Below are 26390 nucleotides of genomic sequence, written 5' to 3'. Positions count from 1 at the left end.
AGATTCAGCAGATCTTTTTGCTGTACATCTCAGCTTTTTATCTTAAAGGGAGACTCTCTCTCCCACACTCGGGAAGAATAATAAATCAGTCAGCACTTCTGCAGAAGCCTTTGCGGTCCGGTTTTATCAGCAGCACTGTTTTGGACTTCACATGCACTAGAATCGACGCACGTTAATTGAAAGGTTCCAGGGAAATACATTCATCTACTTAAAATGTCTTTACAAAACAGCTTTCTCTGGATTTGAGAATGGAGTTGGTGTGGAGGTAGTTTCTTCACTTTACAGGTTGTCCAAAGGGACATTGCTTCATTTAACAATATGTCACTTCAATTAAACAGATTACATTAACATACAAAAATAAACTTGTCCTATACCACTACACCCCATCATGTCACACGTTGAACCACAAATGATTCGTCATGCAGCTTAGTTTATAAACTTTCTGCCGGGATCCTATTCAAACGACTTTAAAAAGCCATGTTCAACTGTTTAGGACCCAATATTTTAAGTTTATATAGCAATATCTCCACCCAGAAATATTACTAAGAAAAAAAAATTGTTCATGATATTCAAATTAAATGACCACCTCCTGTAAGCCACATACTAGATATAAACAGTGATGCTGAAACTGAAGCTACTCTAAAACAATATATCTGGAAACCTGCTACTGAACTGAATCAACTCAAATGTATATAAAAACTAAAAAGTGGTCCAAGGGCTGAGCTTTAGGGTGTATCATTTTTCAAAATGATCCCTTTGCAAGCCAATATTTGATATGTTATTTTAGATATGCCCCCCACCCCCGTTCCCAAAAAAAAAAAAAAAAAAAAGTTTTAGGAAGGTCTAGTTTAAATTTGTCTTCACTTGCTTTACCCTAGTCAAGGAATTAAAATACAAAGATCTGTATGAGCAAAAAAAAAAAAAAAAAAAGCAATAGAAAAGCAAAAAAGAAAAACTCAGCTAATATCTCTTCAAATTTATGTCGCTGTATTAAACCAAACTAATGGCCTTTTGACTTGTTTAGCTAAATCTGGAATAGACTGCAGGTAAGTTGCTGATCTTCCAACAGCTAAAGAAATCGGATCATGTTCTGGTTCTTGGACCGCTGCGCTGTTACCTGCTGAAAGAACGTTTTATAATTCCAATCATGTGAAGCATTAGGCAGCGGTACTCAACATAAAGGCCGATGATAACTTGGTACGCAGCTGAAGATCACTTATACAGGCCTAAAGTCAGTTTTAGGCCTGCTCCATTAAATGTGCTTTAAAACAGACTACATTAAACCTTTGGTCCGTCAAAGTTGTGCATTTTAGGAAATAAAGCTCATGAATCTACAAATACAGAGTTTTACAAATTCACCCAGAGCCTGAAGTTGTGCATTAGTAAACAGCAATATATTTTATCAACAGGGACTGAGTTGAAGTACATATGGAGAAACTCCATTTCTACACTTTGCTAAGGGAACACCTGGCCATTAGTCAGACAAATCCCATTTAGAAAGTTGGAAGTATAACCTGCATCTGAGGAACATGTTTGGTGCTAACAGACTAAATGTTGGCCCATCTTCTCAGAATAAGACCACAAACAGAGTGGTTCTGTTAACAGTCCAGACAGTCTGTGCCATCAACCTGCTTCAGTACGCAGAAACCCGAGACTGGCTACAGAGAATTTTTTCCAATGATCTGATCATTTATACAATGTTAAATTAGTTTTAGGAAGACCAAATCACATTGCAGACATGGAGTTATGGCAAAGTCAGGCACTTTCAGAGAAGCCCACTGCTCTATAAAAAGGGGAAGGTTGGCAACAATTTTAACCTTCCTTTACCACCAGGTGGTGCTCAAGGTCATCAATAGGATTAGAGTTTTATAGGCTCAATTAAAGTGCATGAACAGAAACCAAGTTTTTGAACATCATTCCCACCAAGAAGAGTCAGCATCACGGGTTAAATACTACATCTTTATTACAGATGGCAGACTATAGCTAGACAGATCAAGGCAGACCATTTGTCAGATTACAAGACGCTATGGGTGGGTCACATAACTGATTTTTTTATTTTAGCACATTCAGTGTACTGAAGCCACTTCCCACATTACTTTGAGCAATCCTCGCTTTTAAGGTATTCCACAAAGAAACTATTGCAAGCCACGGTCAGCGCGGCAACCAGAACCACGAACTCCTGGAAGTCCACCTCGCCATCTTTGTTTTCATCTAGGTCATTCATGATCTTCTCAACCATAGAGGAATCATTTGAGCCCTTAAGAAAAAAAAAAAAAGAGAAAAAAAAGCCGTAGTCACACAGGACAGTAAACATTAGAAAATGCCAATTTAAAGTGATTAAGATGTTGCATTTACTAAGCTCCAATAACTCCTGGTGGTTTAAATTTTCTTAAAAAAAAAAAAAAAAAAGAAAAGTCACATTTGAATGCAAGAGTAATGCAGTACTTACTGGGCTCTCAGAGCTAAACATTAATAGCCTTCCTTTTATTTCGTATAAAGCACTTTGGATTGTCTAGAACGTTGTTTTACTGATAAACCTGCCACGCTTTCAGAGCAGCAACGCCATATTGATGACGATCTTTACTACCATAATATCCTGATAACGTCACACCTACCCACCCAGCTGCTTGTTTAGAGATCATAGCATCTCTGATTCTCCCACTTTCAGGATTGCAACATCCAAATAAAAAAAAAAAAAAAAAAAGGTTTAATCTTGTTGAACTCACATTCAGGAACTCTGAGAGCTCCACCTGCAGCATGTTCTTCAGCTCCTTCTTGTTCAGCTTGTACTTGTCACCCTCCTTTCCTGAATAGTGGTAGAACATCTTGATCAGGTCTTCCATGGTGCCTTGCAGAGTGGCAGACATCTTTGCAGTCCTGTGATTAAGGGATTGTAGTCAATTCTTTTTTATTTGTCAAAAAGAGGATGAGGGGTGGAGGGAGAGAACACATGCTTGAGATATTTGCAGTTCTCTTTTAGAGGGGGAGAGAAAAAAAAAAAAAGTAAATACAAGACAGGTCACAAAAGGGCCAACTTTAATGCCACCTCAACAACTTTATGCAACAATTTAATAAGAAAATTTACTTTTATCCATGAAGCAGCAACACCAAGAACACAACCTTTGAAATTTTTGACAAGATACCAAAAGGAAATCCAGAAGCAACTGCTCCCTCCGCAAACAAAGCTGACAACTGGGCCATAAACAAGAGGGGAACGATATTTAACAAATATATTAGTTTGGTTTCACCAAAACAGCCTTCTACAACTTTCTTGACGAAGAGGTCAAGCAAATAATAGCAACTTTTAAGATTAGTCACTAGTTAACACTCTTACTGTAAACATTCACAGCCGTGAAAACCAGGTTCACTAACGAAGCTAAAGACTTCCATCTACATATTCAAAGCAGCTAATCCATATAAACGAGGGTCACTGATGTCAAGCAAGGTCAGAACAGGTTAAATGTCTAACCTTACATCTGCCTTCACCCTGACACCCGACACTGGGGTGCAGAGACACTTCATCTGCATGAAAGACAAAGACTGGACCCCCTGCAGAGTGAAACTGATTAGGGGAGGGGGGAGTATAGCCTTATATTTAACTGCAGACCTGATGCATCAAGGTACAGACTAATGTTAAAGAGCCATTTCTATCATCTAAACGGTTAATTATTATGCACTGTATAATAAACCATCTAAACTGTAATCATCAATTTGCAAGGGAGTGTGTCTAAATACCAGTTTCAGAGCCAAAAGTAGCTACATCGCTGCTTTTCTGAATTATGCAATATTCTGGCTAATTATTTGCAACGATTGCGGTTAATTACTTATTCCTGACGGGTCGAGGCAGAAAATAAAAACTTCTAACTGTGAAGCGCAAAGCCGGTGATAATTAAGCTGCTCAACATTAACCGATGCAGATGGAAAGCAGAGGAGAGGAGAGCCATAACTTACCTAAACAGAGGCGCAGACAGTTTCTGAGCGCTGGTGCTGCTCTCATCACTTTATAAGGGATGCCACCTGCGCAGAACAATCAGATAAGCGCCTCCCCTGCTGCCCAGGTGCGCTGCAGGGCCATTTAAGGTGGCTTCTAAGCGCCCCCTGCAGACGCTGCTGTCTCTTTTTATCACCAAATAAAGACACCCAGACGAGTCCTAGACAGGTTCACTTTAAAGTGCGGAAGTTTAAATTAACAAGGTATTAAATGGGCCAATTTTATAAGTTTATTTTTCTTTTTTATATTATTTTAGGTACTTTAATTTCATTTATTTTATTCATTTTTTGCTTTAATCATTGTAATTTTTCTTGCATTAAATCAATTCTCCAAAGACAAATTCATTTTGGGAATTTTCCCTTTTGTCTCCATTTTAATCACTGTATAAAAACGATAGAAAATGTATGCGCTATTTTTATTTATTTATTTATTTATTTTTGTTTTATTTTTTTAATTAATTAATTTATTTGCTATAATCATTGCAATTTGTCTTGCATTAAATCAACTGTCTAAAGACAAAATCATTTGTCCAAGACAAATGATTTTGTCTTTTGTGTCCATTTTAATCATGTGTCTATAATTAAAATGGACACAAAAGGGATTTCCCCTTTTGTGTCCAGTTTAATCACTTTATAATAATGAAAGAATACTTTTTATTTATTTATTTTATTCAAATGTTACATTTTTTTTGCAGTTGGCATTCTTTTAACCTAAACTTCAACAGTCAAAAAGCTGAATGTGGGGCAGTGGTGGCCTAATTAGAGCAGGGAACCTGCATCCTAGAAATGACACAAAGTTTCCCGGTTTGATGCCCGCAGACTGCGACTCTGGGTCCCCTGAGCAAGACATTTGGCCCCAGAATGTCCCCTGGGGACCTGCCAGAGCCAAACTACTGCTTCCTTACAGGGATGGATTGAATGCAAAATTCACTGTAATGTGTTTTGCAATGACAAATAAAGAGGATAATATTATACTAAATGACTTGATACAATGAATGACACTAATTTAGAAGATGACTTCACCGTTTCCTTACATCTTCCTATGTTGTAACTGCTTCCTTTAATTTACATGAGGGAGGATTTTAGTGCTTCACTGAAGGACACAGGGTGCTTTTCAAGCAGCTGCAAACCCTTGCTGAGGATTTGCATCTGTATTTGCATCACTGCCCTTTAAGGTTTTATATCTATTTGCATATTTTCAGATTACAGTTAATGTTGAAACCAAACTAAAGTGGACCTGATATCCTTAACAGCAGTGCTGTAAAAACATCACACAGCCAGTGAGGTCATTTATGCTCTTCAGCTTTCCCTCTGCAGCTATTTCCTTTAAAGTCCTGGGAGGATGCACATTGTCTTTTGTATTTTAAGGGTATAAAACTAAAGTGGCTTGCCTGCTATGTACAGCATTGGAGGAAAGTGTGATGGACTGCTTTTACTTTAAACTAGGGTAAATACAGCAAGAGTTTTTAAAGAGAGTCTGTTTTTATTTCTGAGAGTAAATTAAACAATTTTCTGATTTTTCAGTCAAGCCAAAAGGTTTGCAAATGGGACGGCTTTCTTTTAAGAAGGCAATCATGTAAAACCCATTTTAAGTTTTGGATCTACAATGATTTACTCATCCCTTTCCTACCAAAACATTGGATGACATTATTTGTCAAATATTCCATGTCTAGTATATTGTTGATGATTTAAAAAAAAAAAAAATCACAATACATTTCTTGAAATTTTGACTTGACATCTTGATATCTTTGGCCAACGTGACAACATTTTTGGGCTCCATAGGCTTAAAGGATCCCAGGTTGCTTTAATCAGCTAATCTACATTTTTAGCTCTGGAGTCTCTCATCTTCTTGACATTTCTTAGAAGATTCTGTGTCTGGTCATTACAGCAGATATTGATACTGCTGGCAGTGTGGACTGGTGCTGAATTAGGCTTGAAAATGGAATCGCTACCAAAATCTTCTTAGCGGAGACAAGTGCTCTAAAATGTTTTGGGTCCAGCGGGTGTCATAGAAATCAACACTGAAAAAGGAAACTTCCCACTGGATCCAAAAAACTTTTTTATGCCTCTTCATTCTTTCTCCAAGCTCTGCCTCTTGGATTTGAATTGAAATATTTACTTTCATCTGGGGCACAAGGAAGTTGGATGACTGAATAACAATCCAGTGCATTTTCTTCTTAGCCCAGTTCAGCCACTGCTGATGTTACCTCTGGTTCAGAAGTGGCTTTACACAGTAATATGTTGGATATCTGGTCTGTCTGTGGTTGGTACCCCTCGAAGCGCTGACTCCAGCCCCGTGAATCTCCCCAAACTCTTGAATAGGATTGCTGATATTACTGTTGCTTGGGTATCATTTCAATCACCAACCATCACTTAATACGGTTTGATACAACACTCTTGTGCTGGGTCCAACATCCACACTACAACGCCCTTTATGGCTTACACTCCTGGAGCAGCATGCCCGACCGTCTACTGGACAACTGTCAAGTCAGCAGTTTTCAGAAATGTTTGTTTAGGAGGTTAAAATATTTGCAGTCCGTCTCTCTATTCAATCAATGTGTTGGCTTGTTAACACATCAAGAGTCAGTTGTCCAAAAGGTTAGGAGTTTCTAATTTTGCAGGCAACTGTGATATCACTTCTTTGTTATATTAGTTACTGTTTAATTTTTATTCTTGTTTAATAATTTTTTACTTTTTGTTTCTTCATAGCTTATTGGTTTTTCTCATTCGCTTCAATTTTACGCAGTAGTTTAGTTGAATGTTTCTAACTCAGTTAAATAGTTTCTTGAGTAAAGTATTTTAACTGTAAGTTAAAGTATTTTGTCTATGTATCTTTGTATTTTGGACAGAAGTTGTTTGTGTTTATCCTGGATGTGTGTGCAGGGCTTGCTTTCTAAGACCACCAGAGTGAATTAACTCCATCTATACTATAATACCACACCTCACCATGCAGGTATTCATAAAACCATAAGTTGCAAGGGCTTGGCTCTTATTTCCTGATTATCACGACTTGGTAATTTTGATGAAAGGTATAAACTTTGTTAATAATTGCCTTTGACACTTATTAATAGGTATTCATAGCCCAACCAAACTTATTGTTGCCCAAAAAATGCTTGTATAAGGAAGAAACCATTGTCACGTGTAGTGTGACATTGACTCATTTCTTTATCTCACTGACAATGTTTAAACATGATGTGAACTGTGTTTGCAATGTCAAGCACGGAGGAAAATGGAGACCAACATTTATGTCCAACCATGAAGGGAAAATTACAAAACCCATATGTACAACGTTCATCATCACGCCTCTGATTCAAGCTCATCACAATCTAAGACAATTGAGAAACAGCAGCCGCATATCAAACAAAAGAAAACAGTGAACATTTGGAACGCTGATATAAAAAGGCTTTATTGACAACACAATGTAAAACTTTACATCTGTTCAGTGCTCAAAACAGGAGACCGGTTCTCGCTCTTTATGTTTTGTCAGAGAGTATTATCTGTCTGGATTTTTGGTTTGATGCTGGGTGGCCTGGCGGGACAGCAAGTTACTCCGTTCCCTCTGAGCAATGGGGTCATGTGATCAGACCTCAGCTTGGAAATCTTATGGAGTTTGCAGGTTTGATGCTCTGGTCTTCTCCATCAGTCCACTAACATGGCCGTTAAATAATTAATGAAGCTCGATTCGGTGTCTTTGTGTGGGCCCTGTAATGGGCCGAGCTGGCAGCCCAGGGTTTGTCCTGCTTCTCAGCTGATGACTGAATCTTTTAAGAGTCTTCTCAGGGGTTGGTTGTTTAGCTCTGACTAGTTGTGGTTGTTAGACTTTCTAGACAATTTCACATCTTAACAAACTGCCCCCCCCCCCACCCCACCGGCTTTGAATGAGTGCATACTGTATAATCGCAGTGCAAAAGCCTAAAATGTCTGTACTATAGGTGCCTCTGGATTATAAGAGAAGAAGTGAAACAAGCGATTTGTACAGCAAGTGTTCAATTACATCACATTTCACGTGTTTTAAAGAAAATAACAGACACAAATTGTTCCTAGTTAAAAAAAATAAGCACAAACAAAAAAAAATCTTCCTCATACCAGCCAATTGGAAACTCTGATCTACAGTGCAATCAAATCAAGTTCAAAACAAAAAAAAAGTCACATCATAATTACACCCAACAGAGGGGTAGTGCCCCTTTCCTTCTGTCAAAACAGTCCTGACCCATCGGCATGGACTGTGACCCTGAGGGTGCACGGTTGCTTCTGCCACCAAGATGTTAGCAACATGCCTTTTTTTTTAGCCCTGTAAACACGTGGCTGGGACTTGTTTGTCCGTCACATCGAGTTGCTGCTGTGCCTCTCAAACCATTCCAGAATAAGCTTTCCTTTGTGGCAGAGTGTGCAATTCGGCTGAAAAAGGCCAGAGCCACCGCAGGAATTCCTTTTTCTTCATGACATTTACTGCAGTGGTTAGGTAGGCAGGGCAGGTCGAGGTAACGTTACAATGGAAGGCAGGCAAAAAGGTTTTATACACTGCCTCTACAGGCTTCCTTTCCTCCCATAAGGCATCCTGGTGCCCTGTGTACCTAAGACAAACGATGCACACATAAACAGCCATCCACTTCATTAAATCAGACTCCATGGTAACATAGCTCACATGTTGCTGGTTGGCGCCTTTGGTGGTTTACAGGTTTTAGCATCACTGATCTGTAGCAATGCAAACCCATACAACAAACTGCGATGCACTCTGTATTCTGATACTTTTCTGCATTTGGCTCTTTGGGAGTTTTAGCTAGATTGTCCGTTAGAGTGGACCACAGGGGCCAGGCTTTGCTCCCAATGTGCATCAATTAAGATTTGGCCCTGTTGTTATTGCCACTCGCTGGCCACCGCTCCATCCTCGGACCAGTCTGGATGGGTTCTGACCAGTGACGTGCGGTAGGGTTCATAGCTGGTGAGGCACTGACGTCATCAGAGTCAGATTTACAAATAAATACACTCTACAGAGTAGACTCATTGCAAAGTGCTGAAGGAGACTGATTGAGCCAAATAAATTCACCAAGAGACGTGGAAGAAATATTGATTCTTTGATGGAAAAAAAAAATAAAACTAAAGTATTTTTGTCATTTGATTGGTAACAGTTTATGATTTATGATGGATTTCTGCATTTGTAACACATTCTAAAAATATAACATTCATTACGCACATTTTATTACAAAAACAAAACATGAATAATTATCGCTGTCTTACCTCTACTCATAATTTAAGTCCATGCGGCGCTCTTTCTGCACAAAAATATCGGTCATTTTCAGGTAAAAGATCCAGATTTAGGATCAGGAGCGGTGCTCCTTGAGCGCCCCCTGCCGAGAGGCCAAGGAACTGCCGGCCTCACCTACAACCAGTTCTTTGCCATTTATGATCGCGCAGCAGCACGAAAACATGTTACCTGCACACAGTAAGATTACCAAAACACAATTCGTAATCCACTTACATTAAATTGTGGAAAATCAGTTCATAACTGTTTGAACAATTGAATTTATGATCTAGAGACGCATTCACGGAAGATGCATTCACAGAATGGAAGCCAGCGCAGTTAACATGGGATTGCGCAATCTCAGGGGAGGCCAAGCTCGCTGCGGCCTCACCGGCTTCGCTATGAAGCGCCACCAAGGATTTACATGAAAAATAGCGAAAAGTCTGCGATTTTAAAGAAAATATGATCAAAAATGAGGAAATTAGATAAAAAAAGAACTTTTATTACAAATGACTGAGTGAATCACAATTTATATTATGTTATCATCATTATATATTTTCTTTCTTTCCATGATGACAAGTGAGGCCTGGCCTCACTTGCCTCCCCTGACTGCACGTCACTGGTTCTGACGTCATCTGCCCGGGTACACCATACAAAAGCTTCTGATCAAGAGATGTGTCGAAGTAGACGTCATGTTGGCTGTTGATCCCCAAACACATCAACTTTGAGGAGAAATGTTCACCTGATACCCAATACTTCCATCCACCAACAGATACTATGATAAATGTATCAGCATTTTTCATTTTAGCTCCCTGTGGTCATAATATCAGGCTTGATCAGTGCAACATCCCATTAGTTCAATCAAATCATTATTCCTAATGGTGTACTGCGCACACATTTAAACCTAGAAATGTTGGGGAAAAAGTTTACAACAATCATGATCTCATACTTCTGTCAAACAAGGAAGTAAAGTTTACACAGACCTTCTTCATTATCCAGCAAGAAGATGGAAGCTCTAATTGGAAGTGACCGTTGAGGGTCTGTCAGCAGAGAACAAAGCCAGTGATAATTAAAGGTAAAGCAGAAAAGGGACACCACCTTGACCCTCAAGGGCTTTCTTTTCTTTTAATCTGTCATCAAAAAAAAGTCAGGCAATAATGGCTCCTGCTACTTGGAATTAAAAAGACTGGGAAGGCTTTGCCAAACATATACTACCATGGGAGTGTGGATAGTTGCCTTATGTTTTGATCATTGTGCCTCTATAATTATTCGATCTTCTAGTTCAATGTCATTTCTGTGAATATTTTCATTATTTATTTCTTCAGCGGCGTCTTCATCAGGTTTGCCTACTTCTGGCCTCCTTTCTTCAACAAGAGGCCCAATCACAGAAATTCCTGTAGCTGAATTTCTGCTCCTGATACTGTTGGTCCCCTCACGGGTCACGGTAGGTTTACCCAGAACACTCCTCAGCTGCGCCCAGAAAAAGGGCTGCTGGTTGACCTGTTGGGGCCACTCCAGGTATGTTTTGGTACTCAGCATCTTTTTCAGCTTGCAGTACTTGCTGGGCAAGGAGCTTGGATCAATGGGCTCCTTCACCACCAGGATGACGTCGCTGAAGGTCTTTCCCATTGCTCTCTGCTGAGCGAAGTACAGCTCGTAGTTGCACCATTCGCTGTTCACAAAGTGCCGGGACAGGACAAAGATAACCTAGAAAAGAAGAAATTAAAAGGTAATGAATATACATTTTGCTTAGGAGGTGCATGGTTTATTAAAATGACTATTTTTTGATTCAATTTAAGGTAGAACAAAATAAATTTAGAACATACTTTAAAATCCAACAATTGTTATTTGTGCTGTTGTTATCGTCAATGTGGCGCAGGCTAGAGTGTGAGATTCATGTGGTGTAATAACCTCTAGTAAAAATCCCATGATTACATGTTATCAAAGTTTTTACACAAAACAATAAGCAACACAATATATATTTATAGTTCTGTAGTATATGTGCTATCATTTCACCGTTAGAAAAAGTTAAAGGACCCTTCATTCTGTTTAATATAAGCAACAGTCCCTAAATATGGGTTGGCTGAGGACCTCTGACTTGGTTGGTCTTCCAACGTCCAGGTTTCATGTTTAATTTTCCTGACTTGAAACTTGGCAAATCTGACAACAAACAGAATGCTGCATATCAGCTTGTATGTCATCAGGCTAAACATCTGGGTAGCTAGCCTGCAGTCAGCTGATTAACAAGCACACAGTTTATAGTTTGCCAGCTGTAATTTTAAAACACAGTCACCTCAGTGATAGTTGCCAGCCCTTTATTTTTTTTTTATCTTGACTAGCAATGTTTTTTTTCTGACTGAAGAAAATTAAAATAGCTACATTTGCATTGCTTTTGCGCGATGGGACATTATACGATCCTTCTTTCAGCTAACTGACCAGATTGCAGTAACAGATTGGGGAGAGACAGCACTGCAGTACTTTTTAATCATTCCAGGTGCAGAAAACTGCAGACACTGCAGTACTTTCTAGCATAACCTCTGGAGGACCTCATGGCATGTTTTGTAGCAGTAACCAACCGAGTGATATGGCTTTGCAATTTGTTTGTGCAAACATCAAAGCAATAAACTCAATTTTAATAACACTGAATGCTACTCCCAACCACTGTTTGACCTTAAATGGATTACAGGCATCACCCTTGTTGAAATTAACATCCTATTTCCTTTAAGTGCCTTAGATGTCAAGGGAATTTCCAGAGAGGAAGAGCCAAACCCAATTCTGTAAAAGCCGGTGATTGCTGCACCCTGGACTCCAAACTATTACCAGTTAACAAAATGCAATTTTGATTACCTGGCCATACCTTCTGAAGCTGTAAGGGGCTGAATTAATTTATAATTCTATTGAACAAAATAATGAAAATAGAGCAGATAAACATGCTTGCAAAGTTGCTAAAAAGCTTCAACATCCACTAATACAAAAAGTGTTTGGTAGAAATAATTCCCCACAGTCTCCTTATTTTCTTGCAAAGCCATTCACAATTGTCAGGATTTTCTTTCTTACTGTTTTAAGTTGAAGAATATATCAAAAGAACTTTTTCGTACCTTACGGCTGCTTTCGATGTTTTCAATGATGTTGTCAATGATCCATCTTCCTGGCATAAAGTCCCGCTCATGAATACACAGACGATAGGGGTTCTTGTTGTTCTCCAAACAGGGCAAGAGTTGCTCCCTAACCCAGTCAGCATCCGAGTGGCTGTAGGATATGAAGGCATGATAGTTGAAGTTCCCAACGTCCCCTGCTAGATTTTCCTTGTGAGCTCTGTATTTGGCCCGTATAATCTGATACGTGGCTTTAGTGTACCACGGAAGGTCAAAAATATAGCAAATTAGAATACATATCAGGATCACGGCGGCAGTGGTTGCAACAGAGATGATTATAACGAGTCTGATGTCACACGCCACTTGACCAGGGAAGTATTTGGATATCAAGGTCTTCAGGAAAGCTTCTGGGTGATAGCATCGGTAGTTCTCAGGCCAGTCAGTAAGATTAACCTTGGCTTTCGCTATGGTGTCCTGGATAAATGTGTGAAGCTCACAGGTGCAATGATAAGGATTGTTTCCTGCCCTCAGCTGAGACAGCTGAGGCATATGCTGGAAGGACGCCATGCTTATCAAACCAAACGAATTTCCATCCATAGCTAAAAACCGAAGAGATGGACTCTCCCACCTAGATGGGATGAACTTGATTTTATTCCCACTCAGTAAGAGATGTTTCAGATTAGTGGCTTTCTTAAAGTAGGTCATGTCCAGCTGGTCCAGGTTGCATTCAGACAGATCCAAGTAATGCACCGTGGTAGGTAAACAATTAAAGGTTTCGCTAACAAACTGATTGTGGTGAGCAATGAGACGAGTTATGTTTTGTGTCCAGTCACAGTTTAGGCTTTTATTTGCAGCTCCCAGTTTGTTGTTGCTCAGATCCAGGACTCGCAGCTTCCTGAAGTACTTTGTCAGAGACGATATGTCTGTTAAACTGGTCAGTTCATTGGTGCTCAGGTTGAAGGTGTGTAGATTTGGCATGCTGTCCCTGTAACTACACCGCTTGTTGTAGAGAACGTCATTATTCAGTCGATTGTTGGAGACATCCAGTAACTCCACACCTTCCATCTCCGTCCAGGAGTCACAAGGCACGCTGGTGAAATACACATACTGAATAGACAGCTCCTTTATTCTCTTGAACCAGGTGAAGCGCCAGTCAAATCGCAGCACATCAGGATTGCTGATATACCTGGAAGAAAGTTAGATTTTTTAAATCACAGTACCTTGTGTAGAGTCATGACATTCATTGATGAACTTTTTGCGTTTTGCCACATTACAAACACAACCTTATGTGTGTTTTATTGCTATTTAACGGGAAAGACCAACTCAAAGAAGCATTTAAATTCTGAGTGGTGTGCCTCTGTATCCTGTATCATGCATTTCCACAGCATGATTCTGCCACCAAGGTGTGTTCAAGACAATGTGCAGTGTCAGTTTTCTGTCATTCAGCATTTTTTATGGAGATTAAAAACATCTATTTTGGTCTCTTCTGACTCAAGCACCTTCTTGCTCACGTTTGCTGTTTCCTCTACTTGCCTTGAGGAAAGATGTTAACAGGACCTCTCATGGTGTCAGCAATGGCTTCTTGATCTCCACTCTTTAATAAACTTTAATAAAAGTGCACAACTTTACCCAACAAGAGCAACAACCTCTAACCTCCAGTTAGTTTAAGTTGATACTCATGCATCAGTGGGTTTGGATAGATTAAAAAGTGCCTTGTGAGAGGTTCAAAGCTTTAGACATTGCTTTAAACATCTCTGCAACTTTCTCAATCGCCTGTCTACCGTTTACTTTGGTCTTTATAATACTTTTTACTTAATAATGCTCTCTAATCTCTGATACCGTCAACGATAGCTGTATTTATACTGAGATGTATCCAGACAAGGGTAACCTTTATTTATCAATTGGCTGACTTCTTAAGACAATCGGATGCACAGGGTTGTTTTTAGGAGGAACAGAGTGAAAGAGGCTGAATAGAAAAGGACACCGCAACTATAAAAAAATGTTTGAATCAAATTTCTATAATTATATTTCACTGTTTTTACACTACACAACTGGCTTATAAAAAGGTAAAATAAAAATTGTCACCATCTATTCAAATGTATTTGATTCAGTTTCTTGTTCTATTGTTGAGTAGCTTTGTCATTAATACTTTTTCTAATGTCACTGTTTATTATAATTTGCAAAGCCTTTGGCTTCTATTGCTTCTCCTTGACCAGAAATAAGCTGGAGAGTGCATTAATAACAAAAGGTCGGACTTTTAATTTGTCAGCATGAGCTTTTAATTGGTCAGCCTATTCATAAAATACTCCATAATGTAAACAACATAGTGCTTAAGTTTCTTTTTATATTATAAATGTTTAATGCTTGAAAATACTCACCAAATGTCCAAGTTATCTAGTGCCAAGTTGGTTATGCTGGAACCTGCTCCATTGTCGACAAATGTTGGTGAACGGGCAAAGTCAATGTACTGAAGTCTAAGTTTTTTGATGGGAGTTACTTGCAAGTTCAGTAAAGCCATCCTCAGGAGATTTTCATTAAACTTTCCTCTGTGAAAGATGAGCTGAGACGCTCTAATGTGTTTTAAATGTGAGAAAATATCGTCCTCACCCATGTAGTATGTGAATTCAAAGAGGTTACGAAACTGAATGACGCTGAACGTCTTGTTGGCGAGATCCTGTAGCATATGGTGTAGAACATTTGGTCGCTGATCTATCGCCATGTCAAAGCCCATATTCATTGTCTGGATGACTTTTAGACTTTCTGGCTCATAGTAACTTAAATTTGATGAGCACTTGATAGCAAAAGCTTGTAACTTGATGTTCCCCAAGGGGTGGAAATCATTTTTCTTTAGTCCCATCACTAAAGGGCCCCCCATAGAGAAAACTTGGAGTCTGACTAATTTCGAGAAGCTCTCAGCTAAAGTTGCATGTTTATAAAGGTTATTTGACATGTAGAGTCTCTTCAGATTCAGTAGGGATGTCAGAGGTGATGCAGGAATTTCCTGCAGTGAGTTATTAAAAATGTTCAGGTCCTCCAGTAATGGGTTATTTTTAAAGGCATCGTTGTCAATGTGTGAAATGTTGTTGTACTCCAGCAGAAGGATGCGAAGCTGAGGGAGGTTCTGGAAGTCAGCAGCGCTGATAGACTGAAGCCCATTATAAGAGAGATCTATGCTTTGCAGCGTATTAGGAAAGTGGGTCCATGGGACAAAATCCAGCTGTTTTCCGCGGCAGTCAGCGGACAGGCCGGAGTTGAAGATGCGACAGGGTCCTTCATGAGAACTGATGGTGGGAGGGGAAAATGGAGATGACACAGCTCCAAGAAACAGAGCACTGCAACTGAGCAGTTCCCAAATCATGGTTACAGATCTGAAAAGAAATAAAAGCATGATATATTAACTTTAAACCTTTGTTGCTTTAAAGTAGAAAGTACAAAGTTTATTTTTGAAGCATAGGTCGTTTTGTCTTTAAATTTGCTTTTAAGGACTGAAAAGAAATGGTAAGAATTTAACTGAGGTCAGAGGTCAAAATAGTCTCCACCCTGAGCAAGTTACCAGCACTCAAACCTTCAAATTCAAGTTTATTTTCCTGCCATCCCAGGTGACATGTTTACTAATGCATTTTGCTTTGGTCTAAACATGAAGAAATTAAACACATTTTATTATGAAATCAAGCCCTGTTAATATAAATAGTGTTTTGCTAATATGTTCCTCTGTTTTGTTTAACATTGATTTTCATGACACTAGTGAATTGTTTTTCCAAGGCAGGCTGAGAGAGGGGGAAGAGATGTGGTAAAGGCCCGTCCCTCTGTTTTGTGTACTGTGTGTATTGAGGTGAAAGGTGTAAATATTTACACTATGGTTACTTCAGCCCTTCAGTGTTTTCTATTTTAGTAAATGGCTTGTATTGTCAAGAGGACTCCAAAGTGCGTTACATTACATACAGCTGCCCTGGGGCAGACTGATAGGAGTGAGGCTGCCAGACAATCTGTCCCCTCTGACCACAACCAGCAGGCAAAGCAGTCGAACTCTCTTGCCCAAGGACACGACGACTGAGACAGTTGGCAGAGCGGTTTGAACCAGCAACCTGCCGGTTACAGGGCAAAGCACCCACAGCTCCTGCGCCAGAGAAGCCCCTGACATCTAGTGATAAAAACGAATGATCTCCTGACCCCTTTAGGCTAAAATGTAAAAAGCTCCATACTCAGTACTTAAAGGGCCACAATAGTTAAATATCATATTAATCATTAAATAAGGGTTCTGCCTCTTCAGCCACTTCAAGCATTCAACAACCTGAGGTGAGTGAATTTTCATCAGTACAGACAGAGCATCTGCATAGCAAAGCCTGTAATAAAGTAATATTATGGCATCAATCCTGCAAATTTTGCAAGTATTTACAGAAAATTCATAGCAATGGCAATCCTGTATGGTATAAACCCCTTCTCTCTGTTGCAACAATCATGCAAGAACATTCTTTGACATTTTGAAAAAAAGCTGTGACTAGCTACTGTAGACGGAGATCAGATTGGATGTGCTCCAGTAACATACTCTGTTTTAGACCACTGAAGATGGTCTAATTTAAATGATCCTGTGTTCAGCCTGTATTTATATTGAGACACTAGGCATTTATTTGTATCCTCACGTGAAGTAACAATAAAACTCTGTGATTACTTCCTGAACAACCAGCGTTCATTTTATCAGGTCCAGGAGTGACGTTAAGTCTAATGAGGAGGGCTGAAAAAGTCAAGTCAAGTATTATTTGACATTTCAGCTGCAAGGCGGTTCAAAGTGCTTTACTTCATGAAAACATAAAAACATTACAACACATCGAAATGGCCACTGGTTATGAGACCAGTAACAAATATGAACTTTTATTGAGTGAAAACATCAATATGCATCAAATATGTTGGTCAATGAAAATAATCTGTGAGACTAGCCACTGTAGATGGAGATCAGCTCGCATGTGCTCCAGTAACAGATTCATGAAAAGACGATGCTGGATCATGATATACTTTTCTTTATGTACAATTTAAAGGCAAATACACCACATTGTGATGTGGGCATTACTATTTATTCTGACCGAGAAAAATCAATTTAACATATTTGGTTTTCTGAAGTCCCTCCAGTTTTATTGACGTGGGACGTAAAAGCTAAGTCAGGTTTTTCCAAAAAAAGCTTCTTCTGGAAGCTTTCTCAATTGAATTGAGAAAGCTTCCGGAAGAGGAAGCGAAACATCTTCAACTACGGAAACCAAGTCCAGTTGCTTTGTTTTTTACTTTTTTTTGGAATGACCATGACCTGGATGACTGGAAATCTTCACCAGCATAAGTCAAGTTTATTGGTATTGCACATTTCAACAACAAGGTGGTTCAAAGTGCTTTACTTCATGAAAACATAAAAACATCATAAACACACCGAAACAGTCACGGGTTGTGAGACCCGTAACAAACATAAAATTTTATGAAGTAGAAAACATCAAACAGCAAATATGTTGGTCAGTGTTCCTGTTATTATGGCTGAAACCAGCTCTAAACAGGAGAGTTTTCAGTTTTGGTTTGAAGGAACTCAGTGTTTCTGCTGTTTTATAGTTTTTCTGGAATTTTGACCTACATTTCTGGAGCAAAGAAGCTGAATGCTGCTTCTCCATGTTTGGTTCTGGAAATGCAGAGTAGACCAGAACCAGAAGACCTGGTGGTCTGGAAGGTTGATACAGCAACAACAGGACTTTAATGTATTTTGTTGCTAAGCCATTCAGTGATTTCAGTGATAAAAGGAGATAGGCAACAGTACCACCTGCAGGAGTGAGTTCTTCCACTGTCACAAAAACATGCTTGTTTGTCTAATGCCCATCACTGCCCACCCTGATGAGGATCACAAGCCAAGACACACTGGTCTGTTAAAAAAAAAGTTGTTTCCTAGTTCAAGTGTTGCTTAACCGGTCATTTGTTTCTTTTCATGCACGTTGGGAGTCTGAAGGTTTCGGGTGAGCAAATGTCTGTTGGTTAGACAGGTCCACTTTTCACATTCTGGGGTATTCAAGGTGAGGAGTGGGGATGGGGGTTGGGTCTGGAGCAACCAAAAACTGATCACTGAGAGCAGATCTACAGCAAAACATGCACGGGGAGACAAGCAATTAGAATGAAGATGACTACAGACTGGAGTATAAACATTTGTTATATATGGGTCTTTGTGAGATTGCTGCTTTTTTATTATTTCATGGAAAAGAAAAGAATACTTATTTTCTCGGATCATTATTTCAGATTTGTTTTTGTTTGTCCAGTATGACTCAGAAAATTAGCAATTATTGCCACAGGATAATTTTCTTATGCAGAAGAATCATTTATTTTATCATTATTTAATTTCAGATTCTCTAAACCCAGTTTTATACTTGTAGATTTATTAAAGCCTATCTGCAGTTTTGTTATTTAAGTATTCTTTTTAACCACACAGAGATGGGGTTCTTTATGTATATGTAAAAAAGACTTCTTCATGTAAATAGTCTTGAAGTGTTTCACAACTGGGCCTCTTTTTTGCAAATCAAAATATTTTCACTCTGGTGATGTTTTTTAACCACCAGATAATAATTATTAATAATTATAATAATTAATAATAATAATAATAATAATAATTATTATTATTATTATTATTATTATTATTATTATTATTATTATTATTGTTTGTTTTTTCTGAAACAAAGCTTCAGCTTTTTGCACTGAATAAAACAAAAAAGTTTCAAAGCAAATATGTCTTAATCATTTTCTTACTCAATGATTTTAGTTCCGGGTATTAACAAAGATTCCTGGAAGATATATCATTCGCTTAAACTGGTTTGACATTAACCTGAAAGGACGTTTGTTTTTCGGCATCAGTCATATTGGTTTTTGTGCCCGACTTGTTCACAAATGAAGAAAAGCTCCTGTTCTTTGGCATGCAAGCTTATCTGTGAAAGGAATGTGCAAAGGCTTGCTGCAGCAGACCTCCCGCTGTCCCAGGTTTAAACGGGCCTTTGCTACTGAAATGAGGCGCTGCCGTCACAGCTATTATGTTGACCATACAAACAAAACACGTGGGATGTTATCTAGACCAAACTTTTCACGTTCGGTTCCCCGTCAGGTTTATAAAGCCAACAAGGAAACTACCTGAGACCAGAAAATATATTTGCTTTCTCTGTGTCTGAAAAATGGCGATGACATTTCATGTCATGTTTCTAAGTTGTTTGATTGATTCTGCCGGTGACCCAGAACAACCTTGTCCATCTTAAACACTGATAAAGGAAGATAACACTGTAGTCTGACTCGCTGATGAAAGCGGAAACATCCATCAAGCCATTTTCTATGCCCATATAATCCTCGCAGGGTCAAAGGGGGACTGGTTCATATATCCAGGGGTCAGTGGGCGAGAGGTGAGCTACACCCTGGACAGGTTACCAGTCCATCACAATAACAGCCTCACACGCACAGACACGCCCCAAGGAGAATGTAGACCCTGACATGCATTGTTTTGGACTTTGGGATGAACCTGGAATACTGGAGAGAGTAGCCAGAACCACAGCGAGATAACAAGAAGACTTCATAGAAAGAAAACAGAGTATATCCTGATGGACCTTTGGCACGCAACACCATGCATGGCGGCAAAATGGCAACAGCTTAAAGAAAATTATAACCATACTCTGGAAATTTGTTCTCTGTCCTGTATGGAATAATGAACTTACAATGTTGTTACAAACATTTGATACATCCTCAAACCAAAGCCATTGGAATGCATTCGCTTAAGACAAACAGAAAAGAGTGTTTGGTCTCTGTGCAAACAGTTTGGGGAAATGGTGGGAGCAAACGTAATCAACCAGTAGCTCAGGGAGGTCGCTGATACAAGTGGGTTTTCTTCTTAATCAACGAATGAATATAGAGACACACTCACCGGCCACTCTTTTAGGTATACCTTTCTAATAATTTCAGTCTATTACTGAATTTCATCATGGATTTTCAGCCCACAAAAATGCTGAAAATATGTGACGCTGTCGTGTCAATAAGGACCAATTTCTCTCAGGAATGCTTCAGATACATTGTTGATTTTATGCGACCAAGAATTAAGGCACTCAAATGGCGGTCCAACCTGGCAAGGGGAATATCCTACAGCAACAAGAAGCAAAGCTTAAAACAAAATACACACAATACTTGTCAACACAATAGAAACAATATCTGAAGGTAAAGTATAAGATTTCACTCTAAAAAAAAATTAAACGAATTGCTTCAATTGGTAACAAATAATTATATCATGTTTATCGGTATATAAGCTTTTTGCTTTTATCCTTTTAGTTAGTTTAGTTAGTTTAGTTGCTTTTATATTTTTAGTTAACTTTTTTGATTGCTTTTGTGTATTTTTTATTGAAATATGTATTTTGTGACTGAAAAATGAATTCAAATTCAACACTACAAAAGGAGTGGGAAGAAGTAAAACCTATTGAATCCCACCCGAAAAATAAGTGCAGTCAAGTTGTGATTGGTTGCAATTGATCATAAAAAGTTTTCTTGAAAACAAACTACAAATTATTTGTACATTGTCATATATAAGGCATATAAGTGAAGCATCTCTATGTTTAACCTCCGCTTTGCTCACAGACTACCTCATGAACAAGGTTAGATTCTATTTACATTAGTTGATTTAAATGTTAACTATTGAAATAATTTCTGCCAAACCAGACGTAGTAATGATTGACAGGTTTATCACTGAGTCCAGTTTCACCTATTGCTGCTCTCAACACTTTCTTAATGAAGGCGTTCAAGAATAAAATCGGCTACCATGCTATGGAAGGAATAATAAGCAAATGGTTGATAAATGATTAAACGGTTGCATCTGATATGCGATGAAATGCGTCATTCCTGAGAGCCCAGATCTCTATTAGTGCATCTGCTATCTAGTTGTCAATAGGCAGTGGCAAACAGTTCTGTTGCTGACATGTGTTAAGAGCGTTATGTCATCAGGCCGACTTCCTCTCTTACAAAATAAAGATTTAATAAGGCTACAGACTTGTGCCACTGCTGTTGTTTCCTAGTTTAATGAGACTCAGTGTTTACATGCGATCCACAAACACAGCTGGGCTTACGTGGGACCGGTGGACACCGGAGCGCCGGAGCGCGGAGCTTTTAGGTCATGATGTTCATCCTGGACAAGCAACAGAGGCTCAATATGTTTATGCCGAGCTTCTTCCTGTCGTATATCAAGTTGTTTTTTTAACTTAATGGCCTGCTTGCAATATTGAGTGAAATCAAAGGGACAAAGAATGACAGAGAAGCGCGCCATGCAGTATATGGAGTCCCTTAGGCACAACCATTTTTTTTTATGTAATTACAATTACATGTGTTTTGATGTATCTCTGCCAGCTCTGATTTAAATCTTTCCACAGACTGGATTTAGTTCTGGACCTCGTGGTCATTTGAACAACCGTGTAAGATTTTATTGAAACCATTACATTACAGCTCTAGTTTTCATTCTGGTGTTGATGTCTGGCTGGACATCAACACCATCAACAAATCTCTGACCCTTTTTTCCCGTCTCGAAACAAGTTTTATTTTTCAATCACTGTGCATTTAGCTAGCTTAACTATTTTCCAATCAACTCTGACCAACGTCTGCCTGCTTGCTGCAGAAAAGTATCCCTGCATTATAATACTGCCACCACCACAGCAAGGATACAAGGGTGTGGTAGGTTCATGGAGACCCGCAGCATTAGTTTTCCAGCAGGGAGCATTTTGCATTTAAGATCAGCAAATTCAATTTTGGTTGCATCCTTCTTCCACATGTCTGTCTTGTTCCCAGCATGATTTGGCAGGACCTATTTTGGCTTTCCTTCAACAACAGCTTCCTTCCTGCCACTCTTGCACAAAAGGCCAAAGTTGTTGTGTGTACGGTTAATAATTTCCCTGTCAACAGGTTCTCTCTTCTAAGCCGTGGATCTCTGCAGCTCCTTCACAGTTATCCTGGGCCAGTTTCTTATTAAAGCTCTCCTTGCCCGGCCTGTAAATGTAGGCGGACAGCTTTATCTCTGTGGATTTGCAGCTGTGTTAAAATGGTTCGAACCCCATGTGAGATGTTTGGATTTCTGACATTGCTACTGAATGAGTGACCTCCTACGGCAGGCGGTTATATAGATGATTATTTAAGGGGTATCAGATTAAGGAGGCGTAAATTTACTTCTGCATCACACTATTCATATGTTTGTGTGTAATAAAAACTCAAAACCCATTTTTCCTTTTCCTTCTGTTTCAAAGTTGCGGTACTTTGCAGGGGCGTATCATGTAAAATTTGCTACATGTAATACTCACTAGTTAACTGAAATTCGTAAACGTGAAAGTGTGAAAAAAAAGATTTCAAGGGATGTGGTTACTTTTGCAACAAACTGTGCAAGTCTCTAGTATTGCAATCACTGCACACCTAGTGTCTGGTGTACTGGTAAATAATTAAAAGTTTCATAGCCTCTTACGGAAAAGAGTCAGTTGCACCGTGAGCGATGAACCGAGACAGTTTTGTTCCTGAATCTTATGCCTCGCTGCCTCATTGCCATGACAAAATAACAATCCTTCTCAGGTTACACTCTGCCATTTTTTCATGACATCATCTGAAACCTATAATGGGGGTAACGCATGATATAATACTATTGATATAATACTATTGATATAATACTACTTCTGTCTTTAACTGCCAGAGATTTGCAGCTGCACAGTCTGGCTCATTGTTGTGACTGATAGCAGCGCTTTAATGAAAACTGCCTCTCCGACTGTTATTTGTAACACCTGAGCTTGTTCTGCAGTGACAAGGAAAGTTCCTCTTAAGAAATCCCCAGTACTGAATATGCTGGGTTTTTTTTGGATATTTACAATTTTCCCAGCAAGTTTAAAAAAAATAAAAATAGCTAATTAACAACAATAAAAAAACAGGTTCACAGCCTTAAAAAGGAACAAAGATTTGCCATGTGATGCAGCTCCTAATAGGCTGTTGCCTTTGTGTCCTGGTGTGTAAATAACAAATTGTTAAACGCCGAACAACTGGTCACTGAGTAATTTTGATTTATTCAGCAAAGGGCTAAATAGCCCTCTTCGGATTAATCTGTTATCCCACTAAAGCTACTGTTTTTAAACTGGAAAGATCCTGGAAAATATTTTATGGTCTAAACTAAACATGGATGTTTGAGATTAATTTCTTGTAAACTGCTGAGTGGTGCTATGAAATCAACCCTGTTTACCACATGTAATAGCATCCTGTGTTTTCAAGAAAAGCAACACTTAAATTATATATATATATTTTTACTTATGTCTGTGTCTATCATCTTTGTAAAACATTATAGATACTAACTTTTGCAGAATATCTGCTTCCTGATAAGGATTGAAAGTGTTGTGACAGGAAACATTTTGTCATGATGTGTAGGTTTATGGAGGACTAGAGTGCAGACAGAATGGAAAAAGCAAGACTTTTGCAATACAATCAAAAGAAACATACAACAGGCACAAGAAGCACAAATGGAAACCGGGGTAGGGGAAAGAACAACATCAGTCAGATCAAGAAAGAAGGCAGCGAGGAGCAGTGAAAACCAGGGAGCTTAAATCCAGAGTGAAGTCTGGAGAAAAGTATGGCAAAAACAGGTGAGAGTAACTCGGTAGAAGTGAGGAGCAGCTGAGACCAATGAAGGCTAAGGAAACAGAGAGGAGGGGTGTAATGAACTGAGCAGTGGAAAATACAGGAACAAATTTAACAGAAACAATACAAAATGTACGTAGAATAAATGAATTGTGGATGAGGTTCTCGGTCATCCACAATTACCATACATGGAAATGATAGCAACTACTGAACGTGAATAACGGGGAAGAGCAAGAGACATAATTAAACCCAAAAACTCAAAAGTCTGATTACCGTGACACATTTAGCAAATTTGTCACTAAAAAACTTTTAATTTTTTTTCTGATTTCTGAACTAACATTTGGAAAGGAGGCTCATAATGCAACAGAAGCTAAAACTGTAATCCAAGCAGATGAAGGACTTTTCACTCCCTCTCCACATTGTGACTTTTCCAGTTCTGTTTTCTTTATTCTCTAAATCTTTTGGGTATAAACCAAGCCATGTTTGTACCAGTCATGTATCTATTAGCCTTGGGGACATTTGACAACCAACAATTTTGATGCCTTTTCTAAAATCTATTGTTGGTCCACTGGAAGGTAATATTGATCAGATATCATCTACTCACATTTTTTTTTTTTTTTTGGTTTGGTGAAAACTTGTATAGTTATGCATTGACACAAACTGGGGATACAATGCAATACATGGTAAAATGGCCAAGAGCTGGTCACAGCAGTGCTTTTAAAATAATAATTGTTGCGTTTGCTGTTTAAGGTAAATTACTTGTACTTATACAGCACTTGAACTAGTCCGACACCCCCAAATCACTTTACACTCCAATCAGCCATTTACACTCTGACGGTGGTGAGCTGTGCTAGTAGCCACAGCTGCCCTGGGGCAGACTGACCGAGGCGAGCCATACATCTGTGCCAGCAGGTAATCTTGGGTGAAGTGTTTTGGCCAAGGACATGAAAACATGAAATGGTCAGAGAGAGGGGGGAGTCAAACCAACAACCCGCGCCACTGTCTCTTCCACTATCATTTTGCGTTTTCTCAAGATGAAAAGTTTGGAGCTACATGCTGAAAGTGAGACATGCCATGAATAAACCAACCAACCAAGAATAAATCACGTCTTGCTTAAGGTCCTCACTGGATTTTCCAAAAGATCAGGCCCATTACTTTAAATTTATCCTCACATGCTTGATAGTTTGTTTGAGTTTGTCTTTATCTGCCAGTTTTGTTTTGTTTTATTTTAATTTTTTTGGTTTGTTTTTTCACTCGAACCTTTGACGGATACTGAACATGCTATTCTAAGTTATGACTAGTTTTTTTGGGATGGTACCTTTTTTCAGAATTGCCTGATTGGTGCAAAACTATAATTTTACATAATTATAATTTGACACTAAGGGGGTAAATGGCCAAACCCATGTCTACTTCTCCTTGACTTTATGTGCCATTTTATGATTTAAAGTTATTGTTGGAAGGGAAGCAACAAAAAAATAAAGAAAAACAATGTAGGGTCAGGGGAGCTACCTGAAGGTCCTAATTTGAAATGAAAGGCCTTTCAGTAAGCTTAATGTGTATTGCTCAAAGCGTGCTGTTAGTCTGCTAATAAAGAACCCACCTCCTCAGAAATAAGCTGCAGCATTAATTTAAAAAAAAATCTGGTTTATCTTATTTATTTATTTTTTACACAGCACTTCATTGTACAGGAAGCACAAAGTTAATGAAGCTGCATTTCTGCCATGGTGATCGAAAATTAGCTAAATTCAAACAAAACTTTTCAGTATCTGTTTAACAACTTTAGTAAAAGCCTTGTTTTGAGTTTGGCAACAATCAACCGAGACCCCCCCCCCCCCCCTCTGCTGTTTTGTTCTTTTGAAAGCCTGGATATTATTGCCAATGGTAACCCTTTTTTAACTGCATGGTTGGATAGGAGAAGTGAAAATGGCAAACCTTTCCATTTACCAAGATTGAGGAAACCTTGGGCAACAGCCTTTTAATCTGAAGTTGCTCAAGATGGCATGTCCAGAGAAGAGAAAGGGAGTGTTTGCTGTGGGCACTTTGTTAATCAACATATTGCTCGGAAGTGGGCCAATGCTAAGTAACATTGTATTCCAACAGAACAGAAGTCAAATATTTAGTCAATAAATTAACCACCATCTGCCGTTCTACTCTGATAATTGTCATTTTCCCCACTTCCAGCGGGTTTCTTGAAATTAGCCAGACTTTTGGCTGCTTAAAGAAACCAGTAAAAGTGCATCATGTAAGCTTCTATTACCAAATTAATTTTGCATTAAGGTATTATTTTGTTAAATTTGTGCATATACGACTTGAATCTGGAGCCATTGAAGTTATATTTTATTGAATGCGTGCTTGATTGCTGTCAGACTTGCAAGATTCTTCAGCCGACCTTAGGCTTCATCCATTACCCAATAATCTAATGCTGTTTACTATCA

At 38.8% G+C, this 26390-nt stretch overlaps 1 protein-coding gene across 1 annotated transcript; it reads right to left on the bottom strand.

Moving 5' to 3' along the window:
* Positions 1-1938: 1938 nt before the first annotated feature.
* On the bottom strand, positions 1939-15695 carry LOC105936646 (toll-like receptor 2 type-1). The gene is made up of 6 exons (XM_021324047.2): positions 14706-15695; positions 12331-13513; positions 10482-10939; positions 3952-3999; positions 2727-2877; positions 1939-2257 (listed from the first exon to the last, which is right to left on the bottom strand). Exons 1-6 carry the CDS (start codon positions 15683-15685, stop codon positions 2093-2095), a joined length of 2985 nt encoding a protein of 994 aa, XP_021179722.2. The 5' UTR covers positions 15686-15695; the 3' UTR covers positions 1939-2092.
* Between the last annotated feature and the right edge of the window lie 10695 nt (positions 15696-26390).

Source organism: Fundulus heteroclitus, chromosome 3, assembly GCF_011125445.2.
Source record: "Fundulus heteroclitus isolate FHET01 chromosome 3, MU-UCD_Fhet_4.1, whole genome shotgun sequence".
Lineage (NCBI taxonomy): Eukaryota > Metazoa > Chordata > Actinopteri > Cyprinodontiformes > Fundulidae > Fundulus > Fundulus heteroclitus.
Note: the sequence above shows the minus strand (reverse complement) of the source record. Positions and strands in the feature narration are given on the sequence as shown.